At 40.0% G+C, this 15,635-nt stretch overlaps 1 protein-coding gene across 2 annotated transcripts in view; it reads left to right on the top strand.

The window, feature by feature from the left end:
- The window catches only part of csmd2 (CUB and Sushi multiple domains 2), a 340,637-nt gene that overhangs the window by 279,093 nt on the left and 45,909 nt on the right, over positions 1-15,635 (top strand). For both annotated transcript variants that reach the window (XM_021322558.2, XM_036144950.1), the window contains 8 exons: positions 2,248-2,436; positions 3,404-3,589; positions 5,070-5,264; positions 5,470-5,643; positions 5,722-5,895; positions 6,126-6,299; positions 12,039-12,227; positions 14,362-14,535. In XM_021322558.2, the coding sequence (XP_021178233.2) occupies positions 2,248-2,436; positions 3,404-3,589; positions 5,070-5,264; positions 5,470-5,643; positions 5,722-5,895; positions 6,126-6,299; positions 12,039-12,227; positions 14,362-14,535 (1,455 nt within the window). The remainder of the gene's footprint in view (positions 1-2,247; positions 2,437-3,403; positions 3,590-5,069; positions 5,265-5,469; positions 5,644-5,721; positions 5,896-6,125; positions 6,300-12,038; positions 12,228-14,361; positions 14,536-15,635) is intronic.

Genomic DNA, 15,635 nt, shown 5'->3' with positions numbered 1-15,635 from the left:
TCATCAATCCATGTTTCCTCCCCAAGGGCAGGTCTTCTATTAGCAATTTGCGAACAATGTCTTGCTGCAATTCACCCTCTCTGATTTCTACAGTTATTTTCCATCAATTTCAGCTATCGCTGTTTCTATCTCTCTGTTTTGGTACATTCGTTCCTCCCATCAGTTCAATCAACTTGGAGTCGGCCTGACCTTGTCCGCTCAATCGTTCTTCCCCCCGTTGTTTATCTATTTCAATTTAGTCACCAACCTCTGCAGCCAAAGTTATTCTAAGTTGCGGGGCAGACTGCAAAAAAACGGCAACGGTCGTAATATCTCAGGCGAGAGAGAGAAATGGAGAAAAAAAAGCAGATGGGCCTATGATTTAGACAGCTGGTGGATTTTATTGGTACCCCTGGTAAAAAAGTTATAAAGAAAAGCCATAAAGATGGTTGAGAAATAATTCTGTTTAAGAAAATAACCGGTGGCATTTTCTTGGGTACCCATGCCGTTAATACTTGGTACAACTCCGTTTGGCCAATAGGAGAACACAGTTGTTCTGTCATGTCCTGTAAAAAGGTCTCTTTGCATCTAGAAAACCATTCTATGTTTATTGTCCCATATGTTCTTGTTCATCATCCCATTATTCATGATTCTGTTAACTCTAATAAAGTTTTCAGCCTGTTTTTTTTTTTTTTTTTTTTTTTTTTTTGGGGGGGGGGGGGGGGGGGAAATGCCACAGTATTATAAATGCTAGAAATTAAGAGCTTTCTTTTCTTATGTTTCAAATTCTCAGCAAATTTATGTTGCAGCACAGCCTTCTCTCTCTCTCTCTAATATATATATATATATATATATATATATATATATATATATATATATATATATATATATATATATATATATATATATATATATATATATATATATATATATATACTTATTTCTCTTGTCATTTGTGCCAACATCACCTTGAGTGTTTGTTGTCAAAAAGCTCAATCTTAGTTTCAAAGTAAATTGTTCCATTTGAGCTCCCAGCAGATTTGAGCAAACGCCATAAATCTACATGTGTGACGCTGAAACATAATTTTTATTTTCCTGGCACAAGTATCAAGCAACTGTTTGGATGTTGTGGAGATTTGGTGAGAAAAGCTGGAATGTTTGGCTGCTGCCCTCTAACAGTGAGGTTTCGAGACAATTTAGCTCCCTCACTGTCCACGGTGGCAAAATAAACACGGGTACTCCAACAACCGAGTGGTCAGTGGGTAAAAGAAATCGGCCTCTGTAGCATGTTACATTTATATGCCTTAAATTCCTAAATTACTATGACAAACTTAACAAAAAGAATATATATTAAAACACATCTTTAAGGCCATGGGGAATTTCCAATGTGTTGACAGTAAGCATTTCAGTCTTATTTTAAACTGTTATCAAGGCCCTGCATCTTTTACAATAAACTCAAGTATCCAATTTAAAAGTAAGTCTGTTTGACAGACTCTACATTCCCTTAAATAGTGTTAAAACATTTGCCTCATTGAGAAAAAAAATTAATATATGGTTTAAAAAGGTTTTCTATGCAAAATAGCTATTGATATTGCTGTAGTATGTTATACTATCTGAGGATTTCTGTCTAGTTTTATTCTTAAAGCTTGAAAATGCTATATTTCAAATTGCCGTTGTCCCTCATGTGAGCGGTAAAAATTGTGAATTTGCATTTTTATTGAAATTTGATGTTCTCATAATGATTTGTTTCAACCATAATGAACACAGTTTTCTCTTCTCATTATACAATGTATTTTTTTTTTTTAGATTCTATGTCCTGTTACTGTCTCTCTGCAGCTGACTGTGTAGCGTCGCCTCCCTCATTGGGAGATCTGCTAAATTCCACTTGGGCTCGTGAATCTTCTGGATCCATTCTGGCACCATTTGTGATGATAAATGATTATTGCTGCTACCAGTTTAACGAAAATCAGATACTTTGTTCCCATTATTACGTATCCATCACTTTTACGATCCTCAGCCACAGCTGCTGACAAACTTTCATTTTGCTTTGCAGTACATTAGTTTTCAATAATCAATTTTCCTCGTCTCGAGGCAGCGGTGTTTGCTTTAACCTTTCCCTCAGCAAGCTGCAATAGAGATCTTTGACTCTGTCATTAAACGTGCATTCATTTGTTTTGCATTCTCACCAACTTCTTGCATTTTTTTGACATGTTACACTCTTTTTTTGTGTGTGTTTCTATAAATATGTATTTACTTTTCTATTCATAGCGCCCTACTGCAGCCCTCCAAATAATCCGGTAAATGGTACAGTGCACAGTCTGACTGGCTCCAAATTAGGCAGCACTTTGCGCTTCAGCTGTGACCAGGGCTTCCGACTTATTGGCCAGACCAGTGCCGCGTGCACCCGCACTGCACAAGGGATCCATCAGTGGAACGCCCCAGTACCGCTTTGCCAAGGTAAATCATCCTCTGTCAGGGCTGAACAGAGATCAGACACTGGATTCTTGTGATTCTCTCTGAATCATGTCAGTCAAATCTGTTTGCACAAATTCATCAGAGTAGGAGTTTTTTTTTATATATATATATATATATATATATAATTTTAGCATTTGATCGATATGCTCTCCGCCTACTTCTGACTGGATCGTGACTTAAAAAAGCAAGATGATATCACTTGTATCCTGTCTAGCTTGCTGAACAGAATATCACTGCAAATCTACTTTGTAAGCTGGGTTTCTCAGGTTTAAACTGATTGAGGGGAGGAAAGTCTAGCAGAATCGTTTTGCTTCGGATCAAAGGCTGATTGGCGTTGACAGCATGGCATCACTAGCGGTTCCTCAGCCTCCAGGCATACCTCCAGGAAGTTTACTTTCCCTCTTTTTTTTGATCCGTTTTATAAAAGAATCGGTGGAAACTTAGTGACATTTCAATTACTGTATTTAAATCCTCTTGTCATGCTGCATATATTTCTTAAGAACATTATAATTCGGGGGATGTGGAGTTATCTTCTTTTTTTTTTCCCCAGGTTGAGTAATTCATAATGAAAATGTCAGGAAGAAAATGTTTAAAACTGCTTTTGGTCAAATGATAAAGTTTGCTGATAGTTGATTTTTGCTAATTTGTTGTTTTAGTGTAGTCATTTTTTGAGAACATTTCTCATTTCAATTTTTTTTAAATCAAATATAATAGCATGTAACTTAAAACTGTACCTCTGTCTTAGGTTACATGTGTCAGAGTTAGAGAAGCTGCTGAGTGCGCAGGTCTATAGCAGGTGTATTCACCCCCAAGAAATGATATGTTGTTGAGTGTTTCTCAGCCCTCTGCATGCAAGGATGACTTTTGTATGCATTGCTGCCTGTGCTTTAATTCCTCTAAGTATTTAGATTAAGTCTTGCCCGACTATCTACCTTTTTGTTATTTCCAGTCTTGTCCTGTGGGATGCCTGTTGCCCCTGTCAACGGGAGCATCGTTGGCCAAGACTTCTCCCTCGGGGCCAGGGTCACTTACCGATGTAATCCAGGGTTTCGGCTTGCTGGTCCTCTCACCACCTCAGTGGTCTGTCAGGAGTCTGGGAGGTGGAGCCCCATTGAGGCCCCTCCAAGATGTGTTCGTGAGTATTTTCCTCTACTGTCTGGTTAGTCTCTGTGTTTCTGTCAGAAGATCCAATCCTGAACTCTTCAGAAACATTTTCAGGCCAGACATGTGACGGTAAGGTAGGGCTATTTTTCTGAAATCTCTCCAACTAAACACAATCCAAATTTTATTGTGAAAGCAGTATTTTTCTATTGGCTCAAATGGAAGGGAACTATTGATTAATGCCTACGTTGTTTGAGGCTTTCTTTCACTTAACATGTGCTTTGGACTCTGTGAAATTAGTATTAAGTGTGATATCTTGGAAAACCAATAAATTGTTTAATATATATAGAGAAAACAACACAAGCAGCACTTGGGGATCCATATATCCAGTCGCTGATATTAAAACTTGTCTTTCCACACCTTTCCAACTAAACATCTACCACCACAGTTGCATGGAAATATAGATATAAATACATCTATTGTCATTTGTAAATGATTGAAGGAAAATTTATCTAGTTTTATTATCAAGTAACAACTAACAACTAAGTAACTAACAGATGTTTCAGGATGCAACTTTAATTGACTGGGTTTTCCATAAAGAAAATCTAAAGTGATTGGTATTAAAATGTCCATTTGACAGTTTTTATCTCATTAAATCCTTCATCCATTTAGTACTTTTCCTCCTCTGTTACTGGATGTTTTTTGTTTGTTTTAAAACACATACAATTTTAAGAAACGTATTATTAAGTTACTAATGTTGGTTTTGTCAGTGGAAATTGTGATTGCTAACGAGAACGTGGTCCAGTTGGGTTTTATGGCTTTCCCAGATCCTACTACTGATTTCAGAGCTAAATTAAATAAAGCAAAAATAGTCCCAAGCACTTGTTTCGTGTTCAGTGTCGCGCTGTTGAGTTTATACTAGGGAGTTCTTAAAAAATTATCCTCCATTTCTCAACGTAGGGGAATTATTTAAACAACATAAAAATGTTTCTGGTTAGCAGAATAACATTTTGTAGGATCATAACAACATCAAAACAATATATTTCTATTAAAAGTTTTGACTGCTTTGTACGATACTGTAATTGACTAAACGTTGCACAAAAATGCTAAAATTAATTACTGGTGCTAACATAAATGGCTATTTCCTTGTTTTATCTTGAGTCTGGACTAAATTTGAACATGATGAATAACATGTTCATAGAACTTATACAATTTTTTGTGAAAATACACACACAAAAAAGTTTTCAATGCATTTATGGAATTATGACTTAAAGTTAGGGAGTTAAAAATTGATGGACTTCTTAAACCTAAACTGAATCATATTACATTGATGAATGTTTCTTTAGAACACAGTTTGTCTTTCATCAAATCTTTAGTCTTAATTAAGAGAAAAAAGTAAGGATTCTTATATTACTCTCATGTGATCCTTGCACTCCTAATAGATACACAGCATAGGTCAGTCTTAGGAAGGCTGTTAAGATACTGACTGTTAAAAATGCTCTCTTACCTTACAGCGGCCACCTGTACTGACATCAGCCACTCTGCTGTCGAACATGGAAGATGGAGACTAATCTATGGCACCCAAAACCAATACGATGCCATAATGATGCTCATATGTGACCCAGGATATTACTACAGAGGTCAAAGGATCATTCGCTGCCAAGCAAATGGCACCTGGAACTACCCTGAACCTCGGCCAGTCTGTGACAGTAAGTTAAAACTGTTGTCCTTCTGCTGCTCAATACATCTAGAAATGATTGAAGATTGGCTACGTAAGCAAACCTGTCAAAATAAATCCACTCAGACTGTATCTGCCTTGATATGATATGCTTCTATTATTCACAAATTGATAGCTGAAGCTTTTTAAATCTTATTGTCCTAATCAGGTTGCAATATTTTGTTCTCTCATTTCAGTTATTTCCTGCGGAGACCTCGGCACTCCACCAAACGGTCACAAGATTGGAACTTTGACTGTGTATGGAGCCACAGCCATTTTCTCCTGCAACACAGGATATACCCTTGTGGGCTCTCGGGTACGAGAGTGTTTGTCCAATGGTCTTTGGAGTGGAACACAAGTTCAGTGTCTAGGTGAGATCCTGAGTCCAAAAACATAACACAATAAATAGGGCCTCCGGTTCACCATATAGCCTTTTGTGTTGTTCATAGCCGGCCATTGTGGCACTCCAGACCCAATAGTCAATGGCCAAATCATTGGGGAGAATTACAACTTTCGAGGCAGCGTTGTGTACCAATGCAACCCAGGGTTTCGTCTCATTGGCGTGTCAGTGCGAATCTGCGAACAGGATCACCGCTGGTCAGGAAACACCCCTGTTTGCGTTCGTAAGTTGCCTCTCTGACCAGTTCATAACCTCTGGATGGTGTAACAGGTTTAAAGGTTCTGATAATTGAAGTCATTTTTTCAGACTTTTGCTGCTGCAATTTTTTTTTTTATGGAGCAAGTTGTACTTTAGATAAGAAATTTTCTCCCAATTAGCAGCTAGTGTTCATTTTCTAAAGGATGTGACTTTAGCTGTGTATCAATGACTTCATTTTTCCTTTGACTCTGTCAGCCATCACATGCGGACACCCTGGAAACCCAACATTTGGCGTGACACAGGGAAGCCAGTTCAACCTAAATGATGCGGTGCGTTTTGTCTGCAACACTGGATATGTTCTGCACGGGGCTGTTAAATCGACCTGCCAGGCCAATGGACAATGGAACAATGCCCTACCCAAATGTAAAAGTAAGTGTTGAGAAGACTACTTGTGCATTTGTGATCCCACCAGAATCATTTGGAAAATTCTATCTATCTATCTATCTATCTATCTATCTATCTATCTATCTATCTATCTGTCTGTCTGTCTGTCTGTCTGTCTGTCTGTCTGTCTGTCTGTCTGTCTGTCTGTCTGTCTGTCTGTCTGTCTGTCTGTCTGTCTGTCTGTCTGTCTGTCTGTCTGTCTGTCTGTCTGTCTGTCTGTCTGTCTGTCTGTCTATCTAGTGTATATAGAAATATATGGAGGCCTTCACTTTGCAGCTGAAAAACAAAGTTTTTTTTCATTTTATTGAAGCAAATACATTATATATTTTTCCATGTACTCTGTCTTTGAAAATATTCATACCGCTTGAACTTTTTCAGCTTTTGTCAGCATTCAGCTCATTTTACGGGGATTTTATGCGGCAGACCAATGCAAACTATTGTGGAAAATTGAGGGTGCATTTGTTTTCAGCTCCCTTACTCACATACCCCTAAAATGTCCTGTCCACTGAATTAAAATCAGAACAAACCTATTTGTAGATCTATTTCTGAACGAGGGTGATATTCCAACTCAGTTTAAATCCAGCTGTTCTGTGAAGTCCTCAGATTTGTTGGAGAACATCAGTGAACAAAGAACATCATAAAGATCAAGAGACACCACAGATAGGACAGAGTTGAGAAGTTTAAAGCCCTATTAGGTTACGCAGCAATATCTCAAGCTCTGAACATCTCATGGAGCATCTCACTCTCAATGCACAAACCACTTGATGAAACACGCCAGCCGTTGCTATATTTTCCTTCAGCAAGGCTGGACCAGTTTGTTTGTTTATTTAGTTTATTGAACAGGGACCGTGTACAGGAGCATTACTCCCAAAGATAAATCTGTTTAGTACCACTTTCTAGCTCTCATAGTTTTCCATCTGCAGTCCCTGACCCACAAAAACACGTCTTACGCAAGAGCAGTACGAAAACAGCAACAACAAAAAAAAACATACAAGTTGATGAGAAGTTGGTTGAAGGTAAACACAAGACAATCCTGGAATCGGTGGCAGAACTTAAAAGTTGCTGTTCAAATGCTCTCCCTTCAGTAGGACTGAGGTTGAGCTGTTTTGCAAGGAAAATTGTCTCTCGCGGATGTGCAAAGCTGGCAAACGCGTAACAGTTTGCAGCTCAAACTGTAAGGAGTGGTTGTACAACACATCTCCCAGGGGCTGATATAAATGTATTTCTTTCTTTTTTTTTTTTGCAAAGCATGCCATTATTCTCCTCTTAATATGATTTTTGAACATTTTCACAAGTTGAACATTTTGAGTGTTCTTGCAAGGTATTAATTACATCCATAGAGAAACGGTTTCATATAGGCCCGGCAGGAAGAGGAATCAGCTTAAGAAAAATGCCTAATTTCAACAGACTTGCACAGACTTTTCTTTTTCTATCTTTGCCCATTTGTATGGGTAAGTAATAAATTACCTGATATAATGTGTAGAGTCGTATCTTCTTTGACCACTGGTGACCTTAATCATAGAGAGTGTGGCGATGAAGCAGAGAGGCACCTTGGGGACAGGGAATTTAACACGTTTACATTCAGGGAAAGCTCAAATGAAAAAAAAAAAAAAAAAAGAGTCCAGTTTATTTAATTACGTCGGCTTCCACATAATATTTCCAATTGCCAATATTCCTTCACATTCCCGCTGCCTCTTTCATCCACCAAGGCAGACGTGTGTGTAAGGGAAACAATGTTAGTTAATAGCCATGCAGAGACAAATCCAAAGGCAATCACCGGATCCTTGAGGTGGTATGAAAACCAGCAGCCTGCGAAGACCTGCATCTTGGATTTTGTTCACAATATAGGAGTTGCTCAGCTCTGCTTCGCATGAGTAAGGCAAAGACTTTTAATTCGGTGGCGTTTTCGCGACAGGCAACGCGTCTCGGCAATCGCGTCTATGTATAAGTGGTTTCTATCCGAAGGGTTTGTGACAGGAACAGACAGGGGCCCGCTAGCGAAGCCGGGCCCTAAATGTGACGAGCTCTGACAGGAAAAGTGACTGATTGACTTGTTGAGTTTGTTTTATATGGAGGGGGGAAAAAAAAGGGGATTTGGTGTTCTTGATACTTTGCTGGTGTCATCGGGAGATTACAAATCTCACTGGCATCCTTTGTCAGTTTTTTTTTTTTTTTTAAAGAGTTCATTTGCCCGCTATGTACATAAGCAGGCAAGATTTCCTCCCAGACACGCGTCTTAAAATCTCTCCGGTCCAGAAGTGACATCATATTAGGATCAGCCTTGTTTCAGCGCAGATTCTGACTGTCAGACACATTTTATGTAAAGTGTGTGTGTGTGTGTGTGTGTGTGTGTGTGTGTGTGTGAGCAGCTGTTTTAATGCCTATTATCCTCACTTTTGATGCAAAGACATAAGCAGCTTACAAGTCTTTTTGTCACTCAGATTTATTACATTAATTACAGCTATTGTGACACATTCGGTAAAGTGTGGGCCTCGCTCTTTCTTCCTGAGCAACAAAACTGCGCCGGCGTGCGCTTCATCCATCTCACTCTTAGTCTCAGCTTTCAGTGTGACAGAAACAAATGGGAAACAGAGGGCGTTAGTGAACAAACAGCATCATGAAGACCAAGGAACAGCACAGACAGGTCAGCTTTAAAGTTCTCGAGAACTTTAAAGCCGGAACAGATTACAAAAAAAAAAAAAATGTTCCAGGATTTCAATATCTCACAGAAAAATGTTTGATCCTTTGCTGGCAAAAAAATTAAAGCGTAGCACAACTACAAACCTATGGAAACATGACCGTCCACCTAGATTGTTTCCTAGAGCTAACTCTGGAGGAACTGAGATCTATCGCATAGGTGGGATAATCTGTCAACAAGACAGCTACTGGTCATGGGGTTCACAAATCACATGTCATGTGGGAGACACAGCAGATATTTCAACATATTGGTGGGAGCATTATGCTGTGGGAATGCTTTTTTTTTTGCAGGAAAAGGGGAACTGAGTAAATTATTAAAAAGGATGGAGCTCAATACAGAGCAAATGTGGAGAAAATGTGGTGAAGCTGCATTAATTTTGAAAATTGGGTTGGAGGGAAAAGCCAGAGCTGCATTGGAATGATGTAGAAAAGTCCCTGCCTCACAATGGCCCTTACAAACTCTAGAGATAAATCCTACCGAAAATGCAGGTGTCCCAGCAGCAAAAGGAAGTAAAGGCAAAAGGAAGTATGCAGATAGAAACAAGGGTAAATATTATAAAAACAACACAGAACAATTAGAGACTGTGCAGTAAGGGCAAAATACAAAAACAAAAAGTTGCAGAATTGCAAAGCTGTAGGTGTGGATGTGCATAATCCCAAAAGTGCTGCAGAGTTTTATTATAAAGTCTATAAAGTTTATGGATTCAATGCTCATAGCATCAGATCTCTGCCAGGGTGGCAGGTATCCAATTCCCCCCTTGTTACCAGCTGTAGTGTATGTATGTATGCGTGTGTGTGTATATATATATATATATATATATATATATATATATATATATATATATATATATATATATATATATACATACATACATATATATATACAGTGGCTACAGAAAGTATTCAGACCTCTTTAAATTATTTAATTTTTGTTTTATTGCAGCCATTTGCTAAAATAAAAAAAAGGCATTTTATTTCTCATTAATGGACACTCAGCACCCTATCTTGACATAAAGAAACAGACATGTAGAACGTGTTGCTAATTGTTTAAAAAGAAAAGCTGATCAGATATATCAAATGGTCATAAGTTGTCAGACCATTTGCCCAGTACTGAGTAGAAGCACCCTTTGAAGCTAGTACAGCCTGAGTTTTCTTGGGAATGATGCAACAACTTTTACACAACCAGATTTGGGGATGCAGATTATCCCCAAATAGTTATATTTCCTTGCAGATCCTCCTCCACTCTGCCATGAAGCTGTGACTGGTGGAGGGCTGCAATGATAGTTGACTTTGTGGAACTTTCTTCCATCTCCCTACTGCATCTCTGGAGCTCAGCCACAGTGATCTTTGGGTTCTTCTTTTCCTCTCTCACCAAGGCTCTTCTCCCTCGATTTCTCAGTTGGGCTGGACGGCCAGGTCTAGGAAGAGTTCTGGTCGCCCCAAACCTCTTCCATTTAAGGATTACGGAGGCCTCTGTGCTGCTTGAGTGCTGCAGAAATCCTTTTGTAACCTTGGCCAGACCTGTGCCTTGCCACATTCTGTCTCTGAGCTCCTCGGGCACTTCCTTCGACCTCACGATTCTCATTTGCTCTGACATGCGCTGTGAGCTGTAAGGTCTTCTATAGACAGGTGTGTGCCTCTCCCAATCAGGTCCAGTCAGTGCAATTAAACAAAGCTGGACTACAATGAAGGAGTTGAACCCTCTTAAGGAGGATCAGAAGGAATAGACAGCATGTGAGTTAAATATGAGTGTTTCAGCAAAGGGTCTGAAAACTTATGACAATGTGATATTTCAATTTTTCTTTTTTTTTTTATAAATTTGAAAAATGTTCTACATGTCTGTTTTTTTCTGTCAAGATGGGGTACTGAGTGTACATTAATGAGAAATAAAATGGCCTTTTTTATTTCTGCAAATGGCTGCAATGAAACAAAGAGTCCATAATTTAATGAGGTCTGAATACTTTCTGTACCCACAGTACACAGTACATAATAAATAATATTTCTTTTGCTTTGGAGCAAAGCGAGGAATAGAGGGGTGAAGCCATGGACACATCACCTACAGAGGGGGAAGAAGTTGACAAAGGGTCGCACCTTTGATTGGAATTGAAATAAATTGCCTCAGCTCTGCTTCCCGTTTCACCTCTATTCTTTGTTTTCCTTTCACCCCCCCCCCCCCTTTTTCCTCACACTGGGCCACACAGGAATTTACCAAGAAGTCAGTCAGTTTAGACAACTGTTGGAACCCCCTTTCAGTTCCTGACGCGCGAGCACATTTGATGAAAGCCACGTTCCGAGCTACGCCGTGCCCTCTCACTGAAACGGCTCCACAGCTTCAAATGCGCGTTGTAGAGTTATTATGCAGTAAGTTGTAAATGATGGCACCAAGGGTCAGCACTCTACTGGGAGGAATACATTATGGAAGATATTTGGGGGTGATTTAGCATAGCTGGACAGCTTGGGCGCATGAAAATGAGCAAGCTTTTTGCACACATTAGCATACAGTGCATTCCGTTTGGCTGGAACAAAAAAAACACATCGATAGGAGTGAGGTTGGCAAGGCAAGCCGGGCTATAATAGCTGCAGGCAAACTCGTAGAGTGTGTTTTGGAAGCCATTAGCGCTTTGGCATCACTGTATACATGTAGGTATAGGCTAAATGGCAACGCTGACTGTGCTGACGTTACTGAGATAATGGCTCATCAAATGTGCCGTATGAGACGATCAAGATGGCTTGGTTATGATGGTTATTGGTTACCATTGTTAGAATATTATTATGGTGCGTTAACTACTGTATTTTGTGTCATATGTCCTTCCCCAACTGTCTGTGAGCGCTCCGTCCGTCGCCACCATCTTTCTAGACGAGCATGGAGATTACCTCAGATAAATCAAATCTTTAACACCACATTGTACAATTTATTTTAAGATTTGATATCTAAATGTTGTTTAAATCTAATCCTGACTCACGGAGGTGCTTACAAACGTGTTTTCCTCTCTGTCTCCATTTCCTCCGCTGCATTGATCCTCACAGTTGTAAACTGCACAGAGCCAGGCCATGTGGAGAACAGCATCAGGCAGGTATTGTCCAGCGGGCCACATCGGTATAGCTTCCAGACGACGGTGACGTACCGCTGTAACCCTGGCTATTATCTGCTGGGAACCAGCTCCATCTCCTGCCAAGGCGACGGCACCTGGGACCGCTCCCTACCCAAATGTCTGTGTGAGTAGCAAGAGCGGTTGTTTAAGTACTTTGTAAAAGAAGATGACTTAAAAGGAAAAATGTTTATGTTTATACTAGAGATGCACAGATCTTTTTCCTATTTTTGTTTTAGTCATTTCCATTTAAGAACTATGATGAACAACTAAAATAGTTGTTTCTAGCCTTCCTGCCAAGACCAGTCGTTCTTTATATTAACGTAGAGGCAACATCGCCATCCTGTATTAGCAGCTGGCACAATTTGCATTACTTATCATTATTACCAGTAAACTGCAGACATGTGTATTCCCTAAAGCAGGGGTTCCCAGTTTTCCAAAACTTTTCCAAGATAACGGTTACCTGACTCCGCCAGATAGATTTGCTCCGCATATCCATCTGGAAACCTTCCGTTGAAGTAATTTTGGGAAGGGGCGAAAATACTGGTTAGCTGATTGGCCTATGTTGGTGATAGACGGGCCAAATGAACCAATCAGATTCGTCGTCGCTCGTAACAGAGCGACGACGAAAACACAACCAAAAGCCAAGCTACTCTTGCTGCTGCAAGTAAAGGCTCGTTAGCTCAGCAAAGAAATACTCTGTAATTCCGATAAAACTTGCTCGATAGCCACGATAAAGCTAGTTTCATCGGCTGAAACCGCCATGTTCTTTAGACTGAACTGTCGCGCATCTCGTTGCGTCACACCTCAACCCGCCTCAAAGCCAACGCTGATTGGACGTTCGTTTGGTGAACGGCTCCAAATTTTCTTCAACCGAGAGTAGCCAGACTGATCTGTGAGTGAAACCTTGAAAGCTCGCGAGATCAGGATGGTCTCACGAGGCTAAGATAACGGCCCCAGAGACTGGTGAGCTAGGGCTGAACGATAATTCAATGACAATATATATCGATCAGTAGAAGTATATCGATGATAGAAAAAAGGGTCAATAAATTACTACAGTCATTACATCCTCCCAACCAATCACAGACCCAGACCCAGGAACCAAGTCCCAGCCCCTTCAAAGAGTTCAGAGTTCACGCTTTCTACTTTTCTTTTTTAAAAACTTGCAGTTTTGTTAAAAAGTTGGTTGAATAAAGGGTGGACTTTGAATTCAGAGTGTTCTGTATCTAAAAATAGGTTGCTAAGCAGCAGCATAAAATGGCCAGGGCTGCACTTAAAATATATGTTTTGAATTTGTTGATAATTATTGATATTGATCAATATGATTTCTATATCGTCCAGCCCTTTGGTGTAAAATGAATCTTGTAATTGTAAAATTGCGAGAATAAGTTGTGTTTTTATTAGAACTCTTACAATGAAGTGCAGGAAATACTAAATATTTTTAAGCACATCAGTATCAAATCATCTCGCAACCCCCATGAGGTCCCCGGCACCAACTGCCAGCCCCTCCCCGGGGGTTCCAACCCCCACTTTGGGAACCCCTGCCCTAGAGAATGATGATTTCACTTTAATGATAATGGTTTGAATAAAATGACAACTATTACAAAGTCCAGAATGTCCTAAGGAGCTTAAAAAACTTTGCTGTAATACCTTCAAGCCTCCATGTGTCTGATCAGTTTAGTTCCAGGTAAATTGTCAGTTTAATGAAATCCCCCCAAAGGTGGGTGTAAACTGACATCCTTTTAACAGACGGCTTCTTTTCATACCTTCAAAAGTACAAAACGGTGAAGGTGTGTAGGATTACTAGCACCTGCCAAACTCTAGCTCTGTTCTAGCCATATGAGTGAACAGCCCGTCATGCCTCTGCAGAGGATAGTTTCATTTTGAATAGCTTCCTACGCCTTTTTGTCTTTCTTTTGACTTAATTTATTAAATGCAGTTACTGAAAAAAGATAATTAGCTCTTCTTCCTGGAGAAACAACTTTTACTCTGAAGAGGGCTGTCTTTTAGGGTGACTTTGTAGCCCTTGTTAGTGTCTTCACTGATTGGAAAAACCTTTTTGGTTTTTTTTCTTTTCTCATTTTTGAGTTGCCAGCCAGCCGGTCATCGTTCAGGGCTGCTCAAACCGAGAACCATCCAGTTCTGGTCACCAGATGGTTTCAGCCATCTCTAATTATATGTCGAAAACACTCCGAATAACATCACACGTAACAGAAGTTGTTTAACCCGTGTCTCCTCACTTCTCTGCTTTAATTGGACAGTGGTGCTCTGTGACCGCCCCAGCATGCCTCCCTACGCCCAGATCTCAGGCGACCGTCGAACAGTTGGCTCGGTCATCCGCTACAGCTGCATGGGCCAACGGAGCATCATCGGAAACACTACCCGAATGTGCCAGCTGGACGGGCATTGGAGTGGCTCTCCGCCGCACTGCTCCGGTACGGAAAACAACACCAAGACGGTCAGATCGCTTAGACTTCCCAGTCCATCTGTGTCTGTCTGTGTTCTACCAAATCACGCTTTATGAAAGACCAAAACCTAATATTCAGAATCTTCTTAAATAAGACTCCTGAGCAAGCAAATGCATTATCACATCATAGGTGAGCCATCATCCTCTTTAGATCTATCATTTAACACTTCATTAATTCAGTTGGGACATTATTCCCATTTCCATAGATGCCCTTATAGAGCATGAATGAAGACTTTGAGTGGCATCTGTTGGTAGGAGATCTACAAAATAGTTGGGCCAAAGATTGAGTTACCCATCTGCTCCACAGGCGTCAAGGGCAAACAGTCTCCTCCATAAAATTCTTTTAATTGCTCTCATTAGACCGAGGAACATCAATGCTGGCTTATGAAGCAGTATAAAAACACAGGCCCCCCATACTACTCTCCAGCGACAACAATTTACTTCAGGGCTCCAGTGAGTCACACGTTAAACGACCCAGGCATCCCCATATATGCAAATGCACGGTCACACAGATGGGACGGAAAAGTGAACAGACACAGACAGCGTCAGGGAGGTATGAAGTTGTACGAACAGGCACACAAGCTGCGCGACAGTAAAGTCGCTTTCTGACAGTTCACTGTCATTATATATTATGTTTACCTTCATCCTGTGGATCTCCTCTGGTGTTATCTCTACGGTCAATCGACGCTTTCATGTTAACTTGGTATTTCTGTCTTGACTACAGTGCCACGCACATTTAGGCATGTTAACGCAAACTTGTCAAAAATGTATTTTAATGGAATTTTATGTGAAATATAAATTTCTTCAGAACTGAACAAAAATGATGGATGGTTTTCAATATTTTCCACGTATGAAGTCCAAAAAGTGTTGCATGTACCTGCGTTCAGGAGCCATGACTGAACTTACATTGGAGCATGTGTTTATAATGTTAAAAGGTTTAAATACTTTTGCGAGGCACCGTATGGGGTAATAAAATATTTCTAGCTGTCTTGTAAAGTAGATGTTGAGCATAGTAACTGTCTGTGTTAATACTTGAAGATCTTGAGATTTTGAAGCAAATTCTGCTGA

The sequence above is a fragment of the Fundulus heteroclitus genome, chromosome 13, assembly GCF_011125445.2.
Source record: "Fundulus heteroclitus isolate FHET01 chromosome 13, MU-UCD_Fhet_4.1, whole genome shotgun sequence".
Classification (NCBI taxonomy): Eukaryota; Metazoa; Chordata; class Actinopteri; order Cyprinodontiformes; family Fundulidae; genus Fundulus; species Fundulus heteroclitus.
The sequence above is the reverse complement of the archived record's forward strand: the minus strand, read 5'-3'. Positions and strand labels throughout refer to the sequence as shown.